General features: G+C 49.7%; 1 protein-coding gene across 2 annotated transcripts in view; it reads right to left on the reverse strand.

Annotated features, from left to right (window-relative positions):
- The window catches only part of Gnb1l (G protein subunit beta 1 like), a 32,047-nt gene extending 17,426 nt beyond the window's left edge, over positions 1-14,621 (reverse strand). For both annotated transcript variants that reach the window (XM_042666299.1, XM_042666298.1), the window contains exons 1-3: positions 14,497-14,621; positions 13,632-13,757; positions 4,834-4,996 (exon numbers count right to left, since the gene is read on the reverse strand). In XM_042666299.1, the coding sequence (XP_042522233.1) occupies positions 4,834-4,996; positions 13,632-13,757; positions 14,497-14,621 (414 nt within the window). The remainder of the gene's footprint in view (positions 1-4,833; positions 4,997-13,631; positions 13,758-14,496) is intronic.
- Between the last annotated feature and the right edge of the window lie 3,191 nt (positions 14,622-17,812).

Consider the following 17,812-nt stretch of genomic DNA (forward strand, 5'->3'; position numbering starts at 1 on the left):
GCCTGGAGCACTTGGACCTGACTTTGGCCGCTCCCTTTCTTTCTCTCACTCCTGTCTCTTTCCCGGTATAGGTTTTACACAGAAGCTACTTTGAATATATCAAATGGCACCCAGCCCCACCGTGGCCTAAGATATGAGCATAGCACACAAGGCCTGAGGCAGCCATGTTTGAATCCTGGCTTTCTAGTGCTCAAGTGTCTGGCCCACATAATTAGGCTGCTTTAGCCTTGGGCTCCTCTGTGCCTGGCTTGGAGATATGCCTTATAGTCCAGCTCTCATGCCAACTTGCCAACCTGAGTGGGCCTCTCATCCGGTGACTAGCTTGGCTTAGCTCAGCACCAACCCTAGGGGATGGCCCAGGCTGCCACACCACAAGCTAGAATTGGGCCCCTAGCTGTTCTATACATTGAGTGCTTGGGCTGCCAGGGAGGGCAAGCACCCCTCCTTTGAGCTGAGGAGTAGAGGGTTCCCACATGACACACTGCATTGCAGGGCCTGTTCAGTGTTTTCTGTGCCCTGAGTCTATGCTGCCCCAGTGCTTCTAGGCTAACCAATCTGTGCCCTCTGCTATGGCTGAGAACTGAAGAGGCTCTGCTGGCCTTGATCAGTGGAGTGGCTTTCTACCAATCACCCACAAGAACACTGATGTACAGGCAGCCTGGAAAGAGAGGCCATGACATAAGGAATCCCCAATTTGTATATAAGAAATGAGAGGTCCAGAGAGGCTGGGGTGTCTACTGGATGTGCTAGCTGGTGTGACTGTGTAGGCTGAGGGACAGAGTCTGAGAAGCCAGTGCCTGTGCAGGTAAAAGCTGCAAGGCCCTCATTAACTCACACTGGAGAGCATACCCAGGTACTCAGGTTCAAATTCTAACTCAGCCACATGAGTTATGGGGGGCAGTTTCTAGCCAGGGACATGGTCTGGTCCTTGGTGAGTGTCCAGTTGATGGGCCCACTTCTGACAGAGGCACCTACTCTACCAAAATGTGGTGTTCTCTGAGCAGGATGCTCTCACCAGCGTCCCCATGTGGCTTGGCTGCAAATGGCCAGGCATTTGCCTCTGCTGAGCACTAGTGCACACTCATAGTTCTTAGTTTCCTCTGCTGCAGAAGTGAGTCTTGGAGTCCCTGCCTTTTTATACACATGCACACATGAGCAAACAGGCATATGCACATATGTACATGATACACATATGCACACGTGTGTACACAGAGAAGGCTTCCCTCACAGAATCCAGGAGCCTCCAGGTGAGCTGCCAGCAGGACAGAAGAGGCAGCAGGGGCACCAATCCAGTGACATGATGAAGAGAACAGAAAAAAAAACAAAAAAACCTTAAGTAATGGAAGCAGAATAAGGAGGGGCTGCCAGACAAGGAGCCATGAGGACAGGGAAAACACTGCTGGAATTCGGAGGTTAAAGGTCAGGGGGAATGACAAGAAAATTTGATGGCAAGTGTGGAGGCAGGTATGGATACCAGGACTCCTTATGGGAAAAGAAATTCAAAAACCTCTAGTAAAATGGCAAGGAAATGGATGGACCTAGAACAAATCATGCTAAGTGAGGCAAGCCAAGCTCAGAAAGACAAACGGCAACTGTTTTCTCTCATGTGGAAGCTAGATCTAAAATATAACTGGACAAAGTAACGTACACAGGACTCTAGGCATTCACACACCAACAGTCAGACCTAGGAGAGAAACTCAAAGATGAAATTTTCTGCACATTTAAAATACTATTTATTGAAATGAACTCCAGGAAATGGAAACATGGTTTAATGTTGTTGTTATTGTTGGTAGTAGTAGTAGTGTTTGTTTTTTCATTTGAGTTTTTTAGGGGAGGGCAAAAGGGGGAACACAGAAAGAGAAGAAGGGTGAACAAATACAATTATACTGTTCAGTGGAAAATGACCTATGTAACTTGTGGGCTGAGACAGGAGGGGAAAACTGGCAGAAAGCAAAGAAAGGGATTACATTGTCCAAAAAAAAAAAAGAAATACACTCATTACTTGCCACTTTAATAATAATAATGAAATTATGTATATTTTTCCACAATGCATTGTATTTTATTACTTATTTTGTTGGCTATGGAGCTTGAACTCAGGGCCTAGATACTCTCTAACTGAACTCTTTTGCTCAACGCTAGTGCTCTACCACCTTAAGCCACAACATCACTTTCAGTTTTTGAGTGGTTAATTGGACATAAGAGTCTCACAGGGATTTTTCTGCTTTGGCTGGCTTTGAACTTCAATCCTCAGATTTCAGCCTCCTGAATAGCTAGGCTTACGGGCATGAACCACTAGTACCTGGCTACAATGCATTTTAAAATTATATATTAAAAAAAACTTAAGCCGGGTGCTGGTGGCTCACGCCTGTAATCCTAGCTACTCAGGAGGCTGAGATCTGAGGATCGTGGTTCAAAGCCAGCCCGGGCAGGAGAGACCGTGAGACTCCTATCTCCAATAAACCACCAGAAAACCGGAAGTTGCGCTGTAGCTCAAGTGGTAGAGCGCTCTCCTTGAGCTGAAGAGCTGAAGGACAGTGCCCAGGCCCAGAGTTCAAGCCCCATGACCGACCAAAAAAAAAAAAAAAAAAACTTAACAAAGTGGAAAGAAACATGGGTAAAAGGACGTCTAAAAATCGAGTCCCAGTTGCCAGAGCAACATGGGGAATCCGAAAAAGACAGAGTGCTCTGAGATCCTTGCCGCTTTCTATAGAAGTAATAGCAAGCCAGGCCCTAGTGGCTCTCACCTGTTTGAAATTCGTGAAATTAGCCTGGGCAGGAAAGTCTATAAGACTCTTATCTCCATAACCACCAAAAAGCTGGAAGTGGAGCTGTGGCTCAAGCGGTAGAGTGCTAGCCTTGAGAAAAAAAGCTCAGGGCGAGTGTCCAAGGCCCTAACTTCAAGCCTCAGGACTAGCGTACACACGCGCGTGCGCGCGCGCACACACACACACACACACACACACACACACACACAGAGTAATATCAACATCAACTCCATTGCAGGGATCTCCTTGCGGGTCCCACCAGCACCATTGTGAGAAGAGCCACAGGTACGAGGCATGACCACAGCACAGCAAACCAGGGCTGAGCGGTGACCCAAACACCTTGAAGAGGAAAAGCTGCCCTGGGCACAGACATGTTTCTGGGGGTGAGGGTGGCACTGGAGGAGGCCCAAGTCACAAGTCTGCCCAGTCCACAGATGAATGGAGTCCTGGCCCTCTGTGAGCTCAGGAAGACCCCTTTGGTGGCAGTAAGGAGGGGCTCAAGGAAAAGGGTCTTAGGCAGGCCGGGGGGGGGGGGGGGGGGGGGGGGTTGATAAGATCTGCTTTCTGTCTGGGAAGAAGGATGGGGTGAAAAGCCAGGGCAGCCCCGGAGACCTGAGGAGGGAGCTGTGGTACTTCAATCCTACCCTATGTGCGAGAGAACAGAGCACAGGCCAGACCCATGACTGCCTGGCCCAGGCTCCCTGCACAGGCCTCTGTGGGGGTTGGAGGAGGAGCTCCTGGCCTCCCTGTGCTCCCAGCCTCCTACAGACACCAGCTTTCCACCTGGCACCCAACTACAACTTTTGTTTCCAGAAGGAAAATGTTGGGTTTGGGCAAGTGTGGCCACCCAGACGGCCGAGCAGGGCGGGAGCATGCTCCCCGGGCATTGTTTGGGCACAGGCCAGCAATGCTTTTCCAGGGCCCAGTCTAGGCAGATTCCAGGTGGGAATGTGGAAAACAACAATTTTCCCAAGAAGTGCAAGGTCTCTAGGGTGCAGCTCCTGTAAAATACTGATGTCGCCTGTTCTGAGAGAGCTGAGGGCCAGGAAGTGGCTTAAAACCAGGCGGGGACCTGTGGCCTCGAGGGAAGGAGGTGACAGGCTGATCTTGGCCAGTACAGTGGCCTGGGGGTATCGAGAGGGGGGCACATGAAGGACTGTTTAGCAACTACCCTCAGGGACAGAACAAATCCTCCCGAAGTTCAGGATGACACTGCCATTCAGGAAGAAGCAGGCTCCTCCCATTCACATTAATAAAAACTTTTAACAGGTTTCTGGCAAATTGGCAAGAAAAATGTATGTAGCTCCTAATTGGTGATTTAAATGCAATCATGAACAAATAAATGCCTGTTCCTATCTCATTATTTATGAACTAGATCTGCTCGAAGACAAAATGACTTTTCTTGGGTGGGGGCCAAGCTTAACGTAGTACATGGGCCTCATCTGCCAGCACCAGCAGGAGCCGCCCTGCCCAGGGCTGCCAGCCACAAAGGGCCCCAGGCCTGCGGGGGGCAAAGTGGAAGACAGGAGGCCCCCTCCCCCTCCTCCCTGACTGACAGCTCCCTGGGGCAAACTGCCCTGCACACTCACAAGGCCCAACAATTGTCACTCTTGGTTCATCTCTACTTTACCTTTGGCAGACCCAGGGTTGAGCCATAGCTCTGTCTTCCTCATCTGTGCCAGCTGTTGCCCTGGATTCCTGCTTCCACCCCCTGTCCTAGGCACTGCTTCTCTTCCTCTGTCCCTGGAGTCACGGGCACCCTAATGCAGCCTGACCAGTCACTATGATACCAACACTTCTGGTCACTGGCACCACCAGACAGTGACCTTTTGGCTCTCCATCTTCTGGGCATGCCTGTCCTGGGAGGATGGCTCATGGGCACACCTACTTCACATATAACCAGAGGTAGAACCAGCCATGCATTGGCCCAAGGCCTCTGGAGCTGCAGTCATATGAGCAGACCTTAGAGTTCAACAAGCAACGTCATATGGTCTCCTAGGTATGGTCTGCTTCCTCACCAGGGGGCAGAATGCGCAGAAACAGGAGTCTCAGGAGGGCTGGTCCTTACCTCATCAGTGTCCTTCCCTGGCACAGCAAGCATCCAGCATGGTTGTCCATCAGCCAGGATGGAGCTCTTGCAGAATCCTACACTCTCCAGGCGCACAGAGTCCACGATGGCATTCCTGCCCTCTGCCAGGTCCCACAGGCAGAGCTGCAGGTCCCGGCCTTGACTGACAAAGCAAAAGGAAGAGGCTGAGAAACCCAGTGAACACTGAGCACTACTAGGACAAGCATCAGGCCCACGCCAGCCCAAAGTACGGTTTCTACATTTCTAGAGAGTGGCTTTGATAACCTTCAGATCGTTACAGATTGGAAGCCTCAGCCAAGGATTCTCTGTCTCTGTATTCATACCAAAGTGGGTATCCAAGGCACTGGTGCCAGGACACTCAGCAGAGCACGAGCGCAAGTCCCTGGCCTGCCTCTCATCACATTTCTGTAGTTCCCCATACCACCAAAGCCAAGTCCTGTCCCCCTCCTGCTCCCTGTGACTTAGGTTTACCCAGTATTCTCACTCAGGTCTTTTCCACGGTGAATTTTAAACCTATATTTACTCACAAACATGCAAATGCAATCCCACTGTCCTTGAAAGGAGTATAGCCATCCACACTACAGAACACCACCAGTGACAGAAAGGGGCTGACTGCTGACACATGTGACAGTCTGTAGGAAGCTTAGATGTGATCTACTAAGTGAAAAAAAAAGCCACGTCTAAAAGGCAACACTTGAGTGGCGTGCTAAAACAGCCATGAATGTAGGGACATAGAATCACATGGAAAACTGCCACAGGCAGCAGCTCTGATCTTGACAGGGCAACAGACTGCTCCATGTGGCCCTGGGGAGGCAGGGGCAAGACCACCTGTATGCACACTGTGTGCATGTTAAAAACATCCTACCAACCCGCCAAGCAGGATCAGAGGCCAGGAGGCCAGAGGGAGCTGGCCTCTCATTTTGGAAGCGGTTAGTACAAAATGCGTATGAGATCAATGAAGATATGTATAAAAGTACAGGCAATGCCCCACTGCAAGCACCAAGAAGCAATGAGCCCATCTAGTGCCCAGAGCTAGAATCACCCCATTCTCCAAACACAAGTAGGTATCAGAGAAATGGCAGATTCAAGGACTCAGTTGAAAAAAAAAAAGAAACAAGGGAAGTTTCCTTGAGACTAAGGAAATACTTAACAAAATAAACAAAGGAAAGGGTAGAGGCACATCAAAAGGACACAAGCTAGAACACTCTTACTGATAAATACTAGTAGTATTAGATACAAATCCGAAGAAGGAAGTGAATCTCCTTGAGTCTAGGCTCATCCTTGTGGATGAAGTAGAAGAGTCAGCCCTTCTTGAAGATGCCTTAGTTCAAGGAAGACTTCCACCAAGAGGACAATGAGGAGGGATAGGGAAATATAAACTCCCCAGGAGGACAGCACAGAGACAAACCACTGCAGGCAGAAGCCCTTGTAGATGCTGAGAAAAATGAAGGAAACCTGAAAGAGAAAAGGGCATTTGCACAGCTTGAAGTATCTCATGTTTCTTCACTGCTGTGCTGGCTTTATTTAACACAGTTTTCCTGGGGCTCCTGACATCAGGAGGCAAGGTTTAATTCTCCTCCTGGGTGTGAGGAGGCCTCAGTGACTTGCTTCCTAAGAGCCCAGGAAGCAATGGGTTAACTATGTGAGACCAGAAGTATCTCAGGTTTGGGAGTTTTTCAGATTTGGGAATATGTGCATAGACTTTACCAGTTGATTATCTCTAATCTGGAAATCTGCAGTATGAAATGTTCCAGAATCCTAAACTTTTTTCTTTCTTTCTTTTTTGGTTGGTCATGGGGCTTGAACTCTGGGCTTGGGCGCTGTACCTCTGCTCTTCAGCTCAAGGTTAGCACTCTACCGCTTGAGCCACAGCACCACTTCCGGTTTTCTAGTGGTTTATTGGAATCAGAGTCTCACAGACTTTCCTTCCCAAGCTGGCTTTGAACCGTGATCCTCAGATCTCAGCCTCCTGAGTAGCTAGGATTACAAGTATTAGCCACCAGCTCCAGGCTTTCCTTTTTTTGTCGGTCATGGGGCTTGAACTCTGAGCTTGGGCACTGCCCCTCAGTTCTTCAGCTCAAGGGGAGCACTCTACCACTTAAGCCATAGTGCCACTTCCAGTTTTCTGGTGGTTTAGTGGAGATAACAGTCTCACGGACTTTCCTACCTGGGCTGGCTTTAAAGTGCAGTTCCTAGATCTCAGCTTCTTGAATAGCTAGGATTACAGGCGTGATCCACTGGCATGAGTCAGAATCCTAAGCTTTTTGAAAACTGATATGTCACTCAAAACATTCCAAATTTCAATCAGCTACAGTACCTGCAAGGGCAGCTACTTAGGAGACAGAGTTGGGAAGGATGGTGGTCCAAGGGCAGCCGGGGCATGAGTTAGCAAGGTTCCCATGTCAACAAGCTGAATGTGGTGGAATGCCTATCATCTCATCTCTGCACAATTTCACAGCTCCCTCTGGCTCTTTATTTCTTGGTGACCGTTTTCTGTGAGGGAGAAACCAGGCTCCCATCATCCACCATTCATATGGCTTTCTGCTCCATCTTGGTGGAATGTACAGATGCCCCCCCCCATGACTGTCATCCCAGCTACAGGAAGATGGTGGTCCAGGCTAGCCTGGCATAAGCAAGCCCCTATCTAAAAAATAACTAAAGCCAAAAGGGCTGGGGATGTGGCTCAGGCAAGTGGGAGGCCCTGAGTTCAAATTCCAATAGCACCAAAAAAAATTAAAAACCTTCCAGATTTTGGGGGATTGGATTTTCAGTTTAGGAATGTTTAACCTGATAGATATTAACAGACTGTGGACCCCCAACAGACACTTAAGTGGTCCAGGGCAGCCTCACCTATAATAAGCCACAGGGATGCATGTGCCTGTAGTACCATGAGATGGGAAGGGCGTTCACCTCTCTGGGTTTCTTCTCCACACTCAAAACCTTGTTCTGATCCTGAGAAAATATCAGACAAGTCCAACCTAGCACATTCTACAAGCCATCTGAAAAGTATTCTTCAAAAGTGGTTGAATCAGCCAAGCACTGGTGGCTTACACCTGTAAACCTAGATATTCAGGAGGCTGAGATCTAAGGATCATGGCTCAAAGCCAGCCCAGGCAGGAATGTCAGTGAGACTGCTATCTACAATTAACCACCAGAAATACAGAAGTGGCACTGTGACTTAAAGTGATAGAGTACTGGCCTTGAGCAAAATGAGGGATAGTGCCTCAGGCCCTGAGTTCAAGCCCCATACCGACAAAAGAAAAGAATTAGTCATATCATGAAAAATAAGAAACAGAGAAATTATTTCAGAGAGGACTAAAGACCTGGCACACTGCTGCCAACACCTCTGCCCAACATCTCCTTTCTTGCTCACGACTTCAGATACCAGCGTGGCTGAATGCGGAGGAGGGAAGGGACGATAGAACCAATAAATTTCCTGTGGACACAGCCTACATCCCATACCATAGGAAGTTCCAGTGAAACCATGGGGCTAAAAGGAGTGACAGGCTGGGGGTGTGGCTTAGTGGTAGAGTGCTTGCCTAGCATGCAGGAAGCCCTTAGGGACAGTGCCCAAGTCCTGAATTCAAGCTCCAGGACTGGTTAAAAAAAAAAAAAAGAAAAGGAATGACAGTGAGCTCCTGAGAGATGGGGTGTGTGGCCACACCTCAGTGTCAGGAGCCCTATAAGACCCAGAAACACTGAGCACAGAGGATAGCCTGGCAAGTGTGGCTCCGTTAAGATAACGAACTTTATTCATTGGAAGTGCCATGACAACAGTGACAAATTTCAGCTAGACATAGTGGCCTCTACCTGTCATCCCAGACACACTGGGAAGCCTATGGTCGGCAGGTGACAACTTGGGTGTGTGCCTGAGCGGGAAGAAAAATAAACAGCAGCAGTGAAAACATGTTTTTCAGGGTGGGTAATGTGGGGAGGACAGGAATGGAGGAGGAAGGGTGAGCAAAATATAATCATTATATTCAATGTACATTATATAAAAAATGAACTATAATTTGATGGTAGGGATGGAAGTGGGGAAATAAGGGAGGAAGATGGAATGACATTGACCTAGAAGCATTATACTCAACCTGACTTATGAAACTGTAACCTTTGTACAACTAAATTAATAATAATAGAGCTGGGACGTAGCTCAGAGGCACAGCAAGTGAAATGTCCTGAGTTCAATCTTCAGTACCCAAATAATAACAGTAATACTAATAACAACAACAATAATAATGCCCAGACAGTCCATTCATTTTGGCCAGGATCATACAGGAACTAACAAAAACAAACCATCAACAACAACAAAAAACCAGCACCTGGGTGCTGGTGGCTCACACCTGTAATCCTAGTTATTCAAGAAGGTGAGATCTGAGGATTGTGGTACAAAACCAGTATTCTGGCCACTTATGTCTCATGCCTGTAATCCTAGCTACTCAGGAGGCTAACATCAGAGGATCATGGTTCTAAACCAGCCCTGGCAAAGAAGTTCATGGGTGTCTTATCTCCAATTAACCAGCAAAAGCTGGAAGTAAAGGTGTGGCTCAAATGGTGGAGTGCTAGCCTTGGGCAAAAAGCTAAGGGAGAGTGCCTTAGTCCTAAATTCAAGCCCCAGTATCAGCACAAAACAAAACAGTGCAAAATAGGGCTAGATGCGTGGCTCTGTGATAGAGTGCCAGTTTAGCAAGCATGAGGCCTGAGTTCAAATCAAGAAATATAAGCCAAGCTGGGCGCCAGTGGCTCACGCCTGTAATCCTAGCTACTCAGGAGGCTAAGATCTGAGGATCGTGGTTCAAAGCCAGGCAGGAAAGTCCTTGAGATTCTTATCTCCAATAAACCACTAGAAAACTGGAAGTGGTGCTGTGGCTCAAGCGGCAGAGCGCTTGTCTTGAACTGAAGAGCTGAAGGATAGCACCCAAGCCCAGAGTTCAAGCCCCACAACCAACCAAAAAAAAAAAAAAAAAAAGAAAAAAGAAATGGGCAAGAGGTCCGAGGTAGTTAAGAGTTTATCCAATTGGCTGACAAGCACAAGTGGGTCCACAATGCTTAGAAAACTCACATCAAGCCACACTCAGAAGCCCAGGCCCCAGAGGTGGGTGTTCCTGCTTCATGGCATATGACAAGTCCAATATGCACATATGCTGTGTCCCAGACATCCCAGATCTGGGTCCAGGGTTCAAACTACAAATATGTATGTACTTGGGCACCAGGAGGCTCTGACAGGAGACCTCCTGGCAGCTTTGTTTCTAACAGTCTCAAGTGGGCAAGCCAGAAGCGCAGTGCAGGTGAGCAGCATATCCAGTGGCCACCACACTAAAGAGGCCAATGACAGAAAGGAATTGTGGCTGTGCAATCCCTGCTGCACCTCACAGAGGTTAAGTGAAATGTATGGTCTTATTTTGTTTTTGTTTTTGTCAGTTGTGGGGCTTGAACTCAGGTTCTGGTGTGCTGTCCCTGAGCTGTTTTTTGCTCAAAGCTAGTGCTTTACCACTTTAAGCCAAAGCGTGGAGCTTTTTGGTGGTTAATTGGAGATAAGAGTTTCAACAGACTTTCCTGCCCAGACTGGCTCTGAACCATGATACTCAGTTCTCAGCCTCCAGAGTAGCTAGGTTTACAGGTGTGAGCTACCAGGGCCCACCTGAAATATATGTTTTTGAGACAGTAAAGCCTACCTAGTTGTGGTATCATATGCCTGAGATATCAGCTATGCAGGAGGCGGAAGGTAGTAGGATAGTGGTTTTAGGTTAACAGCAGGCAAAAATAAGACCTTATTCAAAAATATAACTAAAGCAATATGGGATATGAGCATAGTTCAGGAGGTAGATCACCTGCCTGGCAAGTAGCAAGGGCCTAAGTTCAAACCCCAGTAGAAAAAAAAAGACAGTAAAGCCGGGGGCCGGTGGCTCATGCCTGTAATTCTAGCTACTCAGGAGGCTGAGATCTGAGGATCCCAGTTCAAAACCAGCCCGGGCAGGAAAGTCTGTGAAACTATTATCTCCAATAAACCACCAGAAAACTGGAAATGGCGCTGTAGTGGTAGAGAGCTAGCCTTGAGCTGAAGAGCTGAGGGACAGCGCTCAGGCCCAGAGTTCAAGGCCCACGACCGACCAAAAAAAAAGAAAGAAAGAAAAAAGTAAGGGGCTGGGAAGGTGGTTTAGTGATAGAGTGCTTGCCTTATATGCATGAGGCCCTGGGTTCGAGTTCTCAGCACCACATAAACAGAAAAAAAACAGAAGTAGTGCCTGGCTCAAGTGGTAGAGCGCTAGCCTTGAGCTGAAGATCTGAGGGACAGCGCCCAGGCCCAGAGCTCAAGCCCCATGACCGACCAAAAAAAAAAAAAAAGAAAAAGAAAAAGAAAAAAGACAGTAAAACAAGAATAAGCCATGGAGCCAGCATCTGCCTCTAGGGAAGGCAAGTGGTACTTGTGAGGAAGGCAGGTGGGGCTGAGGGCCAGTAATACTGCCTTCTTGACTGCAAAGTGATTACTCAGGTGCTACTTGTGCTAGTACAAGGCTCTGTGCCTCCCTTTCCTGTAAGTATGTCATATTTCACAGTGAAAAATGTAAAGAAATGCCCAGCTGAATGGGCTGATAGGGCCCAGGTGTAGATAGAGCAGGGGCGGGGGGGGGGGGTGGAGGGGGAGTGGGCAGTCTTCCAGTCCTTCTAGACATGAAAGTCCCCAGCCCCTTTAAGGGCCCTTGGAACTTAGCTTCCAAACACAGCTGGGCATAGTCTGAATGCAGGCAGCCTCAGCACCCTAGATCTCTAGTGCAACATGATTGCACACCTGGACACTGTACCACCAGTCTTGCGTTCCATGGTCAAGGCTGCCCTCTGAGCACCTCCCAGCTAGGTGGGAGATTCAGAGAAGGTGTACAAACTCTGGATGCAAATGGCTCTGTAGGATTACTTGAAAACAGTGTCTGATAATCAAGGAAGACCACACAGACCTCACCCCAGGAAGGACAAGGGTAGGGTGTGATGGAAGCAAGGTTCAGAGAAGGCTCTAAAAGCACCCAAGGCTAGGGCTACCACCCTCCTGGGCAACTCTGGTCCCTCAGCTACCTGCCAGCCATCTTTGGAGTAGTGGACACTGAATACTTCCACATAAAATTCATCTGCATGCTGTTATGGGCCAGACTGAGCTTTGTCCTCTGGGGACTGGACTCTATTGTGCCCAAGAAGCCCTGGTACCAGGTCTAGAGTAGCACAAACCTGTGCTTCTAGAGCTCTGGGCCTTGGAGGTAGTGGCATAGGCATACTCCAAACACAAAGAGTGCCAAGCATCAGGAGAGCAACTGCAGGTCTGGATAGGGGCAGGGCTGCTCAGGCAGGCAGCACTTTGGGTTCCTGTGCTGGAGACAGCAGTCCATGCTTAGGGACTGATGTTCCTTGATTGAGGATAATGGGTGCTTTGGTAGCCTGGTGGCCCTGGAGGAAGGCTTATGGCCAGGCCTACCATGCTATCCCCTCCTAGTTTCTGAATTATTATTATTATTATTATTTTTGCCAGTCATGGGCCTTGAACTCTGGGCCTGGGTGCTGTCCCTCAGCTCTTTTGCTCAAGGCTAACGCTCTACCACTTGAGCCACAGCACCACTGCTGGCTTTTTTCTGCTTATGTGGTGCTGAGGAATCGAACCCAGGGCCTCATGCACTCTACCACTGAGCCACCTTCCCAGCCCCCCCCCTCCTAGTTTTTGCCATGTCCTTTCTAAAGTGAAACAGAGAAGTCTCTTGTCTTCTCCACTTTCTGATGCTTCCTGGCCCACCTGGTATCCCTGGATCTGTCACCACTACCAGGCAGTTCTTACCTCAGGATCCCCGCAGGCTGTCCAGCCTCTAGTGCCTCAAGGCCACTGGTGACACTGGTGGGTGTACACCACCAGGAGTGATAGACTTTCCACCTCTGCTGATGCTACAGAAAGAACCATCTTTGTCCCTCCACCAGGCTCTTATCAAGAGGTTACTTGCCCAAAAAGCACCCTGGTGAGGGCAGGGGGGGGCAGGTCTGGCAGCTGGCAAGCACTGGAGACTCTGCCTCTGCACATCCAACACTTTGATGGGGATAAACCACCTCTGTGGTCCCTTCCAGATGGGGGTTAGCCCAGGTAGGTGGTGCACAAGTGATTTGTGGGGGATGGAAAGCAGACACATTTATACATGTGCACATGTGTGCACATGCGCACACATATACTCACACAAACACACAGCCAAGGCCTGAAGGAAGGAGACTAGACAGGTAAAAACCTTATCCTATACCTGCTTTCCAAACACACTGTGCTTCTGAACTCAGTGCTAGGACACATGCCAGAGCTCTAGTCTAGGACTTGGCTGTTGCCAGGTGCTTCCAGGCTTCAGTCCATTTTCTTCCTCTTAGTACATAGTGCTCTTCCCTCTACCCACCTCCCAGCCACAACTCTGTGGACTCCATGAAGCCTGGCCTTTGCTACTGTCTCACACCGGGGCTGGCAGCAGCCCCTCAAATGTCACCAGCCCCATCTTCTGGCCTCCTGAAGTGGTGCCTCCCAGCCCTGCCACAGAGCACTGCCAGGTCTCCACGAAGACAGCAAAGGTAAGAGGCCAGATCTGCCTGTCTCCCCAAGACAGGGGCTAAGCCCTGTGTCCTCCACATGCTGTGGCTAGTCTAGCCAGATGGCTTTGACTTCTTCAGTCACCTCCACCCTGCTCTGACAGCCAGCTAAAGCCATGAGAGCCTCTGTGGGAGGCCACGTTATGACCTCCTTTGGAACAGTACTCACTGCGATCATGATTTACCTGAGGAGCTGGGAACCCTGGGGCAGTGACTGCAGCCAGGTCACGCTCTGGCCTCCATGGCCATCCAAGATGGTGACTGCTCTCCGTGTCTGCAGATTCCAGATGTGTACCAGGCCACTCTGAGACCTGTTCAGGAGCCAAGTACAGGAGAGAAGGGAAGTGCTGGAGTCACGTGGCCATTCTGAGACCACGCTTAGCCCATCTTGGCCCACCGGGACCCCACACAAAGCTGATGGTGACTCCAGATCCTCAGCCAATAGTTCCTTAAACCCAGGATAAAACTTGCCCTCCCATCAGGTGTCAGTGGCTCACGCCTGTAATCCTACCTACTCAGGAGGCTGAGATCTTAGGATCACAGTTTGAAGCCGACCCAGGCAGGAAAGTCTGTGAGACCCTCATCTCCAATCAACCACCAAAAAGCCGGAACTTGGAGCTGTGGCTCAAGTGGTAGAGTGCTAGCCTTGAGCACAACATCTCACAGACAGTGTCCAGGCCCTGAGTTCAAGCCCCAGGATGGACAAACTTACACACAAAATATATGGCCCTCCCTCCCAGTGAGGGCAGGAAATAGATTGAGCTTGGGGAACCTTTGCAGGAAAGCAGGTGCTGTTCTGGAGTGTGTGTGTGGGGGGGGGCGCATACCACTGAAACATACGCTTCATGGTCTATAACAAAGGGACGCACGCCCCTGCTTCTCCATAGAGGCCCCAAAAGGACACTGCCAAGCAGGCTCTGATTGTGCAATAAACATAGATGCCAAGTCGCCTGAAACCCTCTTCTAGTGCCCCAAGTAAACACTGGGCATCATGCTAGCCCATAACCCCAACATTACCTCTGGGCTTGGGTGGAAGCAGTTGCTACTTACCCTGAGAAGAGAAGTGAGCTCCCCTGAGCCTGGGATTCTCTGCAGAAATGGAGCGCATTCACTGCTGACTGTACGCCTCGAAGGACAAACTGGGGGTCTGGAGGTGGCTGCAGGGGGGTTGCCATGCTGGGCAGGGCATAGTCACCTGGGGATCAAGGAAGGATAGGTGAGTGACAGAGCCCTGTGTCTTCCTCCAGAAAGGCATCCTGGCAGGGGTTCTCACCTTGGGCACCTTCTGAGAGGAGACTTTCTGCTTTCTGAATGGCCTGGTGACGGTGGAGGAACCAGGCCCCTCCATGAGCTATAAGGGCCCAGCTGGGACCCTCTCTGGTTGCTGCTCAGGGTGGGCTTCTAGAAGGTGGTGTACAAAAGACTTGCCTTTCACGTACCCCCCTCCATTCTAAGAGCTTGTGTACCCAGCTGGCACCATCAAGGTCCCAACCTCTCTGGGCAATCACAGTGATCCCTGCTCTCACACCAGCTCCTCTGGCCCTGGTTATCCTCTTCAGAGCGCCAAGCAGCTTCTAGAGCTTTCCATCACCGCGATGAGAAAGAGCTTTTGTTTGAGGCTGGAGGTGGGACGCATTGGTCAAACACTTGCCTAGCATGTATGAAGCCCTGGTTTCAATCCCCACTAGTGCCCAAAACAAACAAACCCAAAAATGATTCTTGTCTTGGCCAAACAATTCAGGCTCCTAATGGTTCTTCTAGGCCCATCTATACATTTCTCTATAAAACCCAGTTTTAGCAAGAACCTTGCCAAGTCCTTTAGCACAAGTCCCACCCCCTACCATCCCTCCCCCAACAGCCCACCCTCCCTCCTAGTCATGTTCCTAGCCTCCATCATCCCTCAGGTGATGTCTAATCCCCTGGCCTGCTTCCAGCTACCTCAAACCCTGATGTCTCCTCTAATTCACTTTCCATCACTGCCTTGCCATATTCCCTGGCCCTAAGTTCTCTTCAGCCATCCATGTCGCAGTTGAGCACCATCTCTAACCACTGAAAAACTTCATTGCCTCCGTTCCTGCTTCTCTCACTGTGGCTCTGAACAAAGTCTTCCTCACTGTGCTTACTTTAACTAGTGTCACTGAATTGATTTAACACCAGCCATGTCCTCTGCTCCCCAGGTCCCATTGTCCATGCCAATGTTTTTTAGCCCTAGCCCTGCACACTTGCAGTGCTCCTGCCACTAACTGGGTCCAACCTGTGCAGGTATTGCTCCAGTGTCTCCCTTAGGAGCCCTGCCCTCTCTTCGCTCCTTGCAAGTTCAGTCTCCCCTCAAGAGCCCCTCTTCCCTCCTCTCTGCAGCACAGTAATGATATTCCAGGCTAGCTTAGGAATAGGAGCCAAGCTGACCTGCTCTCTCCAGCCCAGCCTCCAGCACTAGCACCTGCTCGGCAGATGCCTGATGGACAGGCAGGAATCATGTGAAGACCTGGGGTGCTGAATAAATGGTGCACCCCTCACATCCACCGCAAACAGCACAATTTCTAATGATCACAACCACCCTTCTTTACTTTAGGGAAACTGAGGCAGGAAATGTTAGATGGACTTCCCCAGGCACCTGGGCTGACAAATGAAGTGCTCTAGAACTTGCAAGCCATCACCAAAGGGTGCAACAGCAGTGAGGTGGTAGGTCACCTGGCTTCTCCTCACAGGCTACTGTCCTAGATGAGAGTCACTCCCCAGACCGTAGGACCTGTGTTTAAGAAAGCTTCCAGCATCTTCTCAGAGCCAATCCCACCTATAAGACCTCCCACACTACCTCAGTCTCACAGGAGTCTGCTCTTGACAGGCAATGGTGACCCCAGAGGCAGAAGGGAGCTGCTCCAAAAGCCAAGGGCATATCTAGGAGAGCAGATACCTGGTGCTGCTGCAGCCTCTCACAATCCCTTGTCCACTGGCTTAGTTACCCTTCCCACTCAACCCACCTGTAGCCAGGCACAGCCTGACCAGGAGAGATACAGCTACAGTCACCAGAAAAATATAACAGGCAAAGGGCAAGAACAAAGGCAATAGGAAGGATTCATCCAAGAAGGAACTTTGGCTGGGTGGGGTGAGGCTACATGGGGTGTGGAGAGAGGGGCCCAGGCTGAGGCCCATGTAGCAAGGGGTAGGCAAAGAGGAGGAAGAGGAACAAGGCCTTCTAAAACACTCCTTAGCCATGCATTCCACCACCAACTCTGCTGCCTTGTGGCATCCCCTAAAGCTACCTATACCTTCCCTTTTCCCCTTTGTCATAAGAAACACAAAAGTGTGTTTCAAGTCACACGCTGCAAGGAGAGAGAAAGCAGCGAGAGCCAGGCTCCTAGGAAACTTCCAGGCCTGTGCAGGATGGACTGGGGAGGATGGAAGACCAGGCCATGGTCCAGGTGAGGCCTGTGAGGCCTGTGCCCATGCTAGTGGATGGTGGATAGTGCTCAGGCCTAGACCCTATTGACCTAGTGTGTGTACTAATTGGGCCAGGTCTTCCCTGGGCTGACTCAGGGTAAGGATCCACCTTTCCAGACCTCAAACATCAGCTTCAGGACCGGACCCTGCCTCTCAGGAGCCTTTGAAGTAAATGAAGTCATTTTATATTCTGCCATCTTCCCCCACTCCCCCCCAAGGCTAGGAAGGGTGTTTAGTTAAAAGTTGAACAAACTATTCCTATATGCAGGGGTAGCTCCTGCAGGACAGGGATGGCTCCCAGGCCTAGGCCCTTGCTCTGGGCTCTGATAGGACTCAGATGCCTAAGACTGCCTAGGCCTGCCCAGGCAGGCTAGCCTGGAGAATAAGTTGGGCAGCTTCTGGACCCTCAGAAGCCACTGTAGCCTATGCTGTACCTGCCATATATTGAACTACAGGCCTGCCACAAGAGCCAAGAAAAATAGCCTGGCACCTCAATCCAGCAGGAAACATCAAGACCAGGGTAGCATGTCCTTCCTATCACATGGCTCCAGGCAAAAGAGTTTGAGAGACTATTCCTGCACAGGATGCCATGTGTAATTCACATACAGGCACACACATAGCCATGAGGACACACATACACCTTAACAGATGCACAACTCATGCTTAAGACACACAGGCATATGCAATTCACATATGTATGCAGACATGCCAGTCTAGCTTCATACACATATGCACACACACAGATACTCAGGTATATGCCCACACACACATGCACAACTCATACATGCACATGCATACAATCCTCACACACATGCACACACATGTGCACAGACATGCAAATACATGCATACACACATTCAGGTACAAACCCACAGAGTGCACAGATATACACAATTCCCATATATGCATATAGGTGTGCACACAT

The sequence above is a fragment of the Dipodomys spectabilis genome, unplaced genomic scaffold (assembly GCF_019054845.1).
Source record: "Dipodomys spectabilis isolate Male_0828 unplaced genomic scaffold, ASM1905484v1 ptg000363l, whole genome shotgun sequence".
Classification (NCBI taxonomy): domain Eukaryota; kingdom Metazoa; phylum Chordata; class Mammalia; order Rodentia; family Heteromyidae; genus Dipodomys; species Dipodomys spectabilis.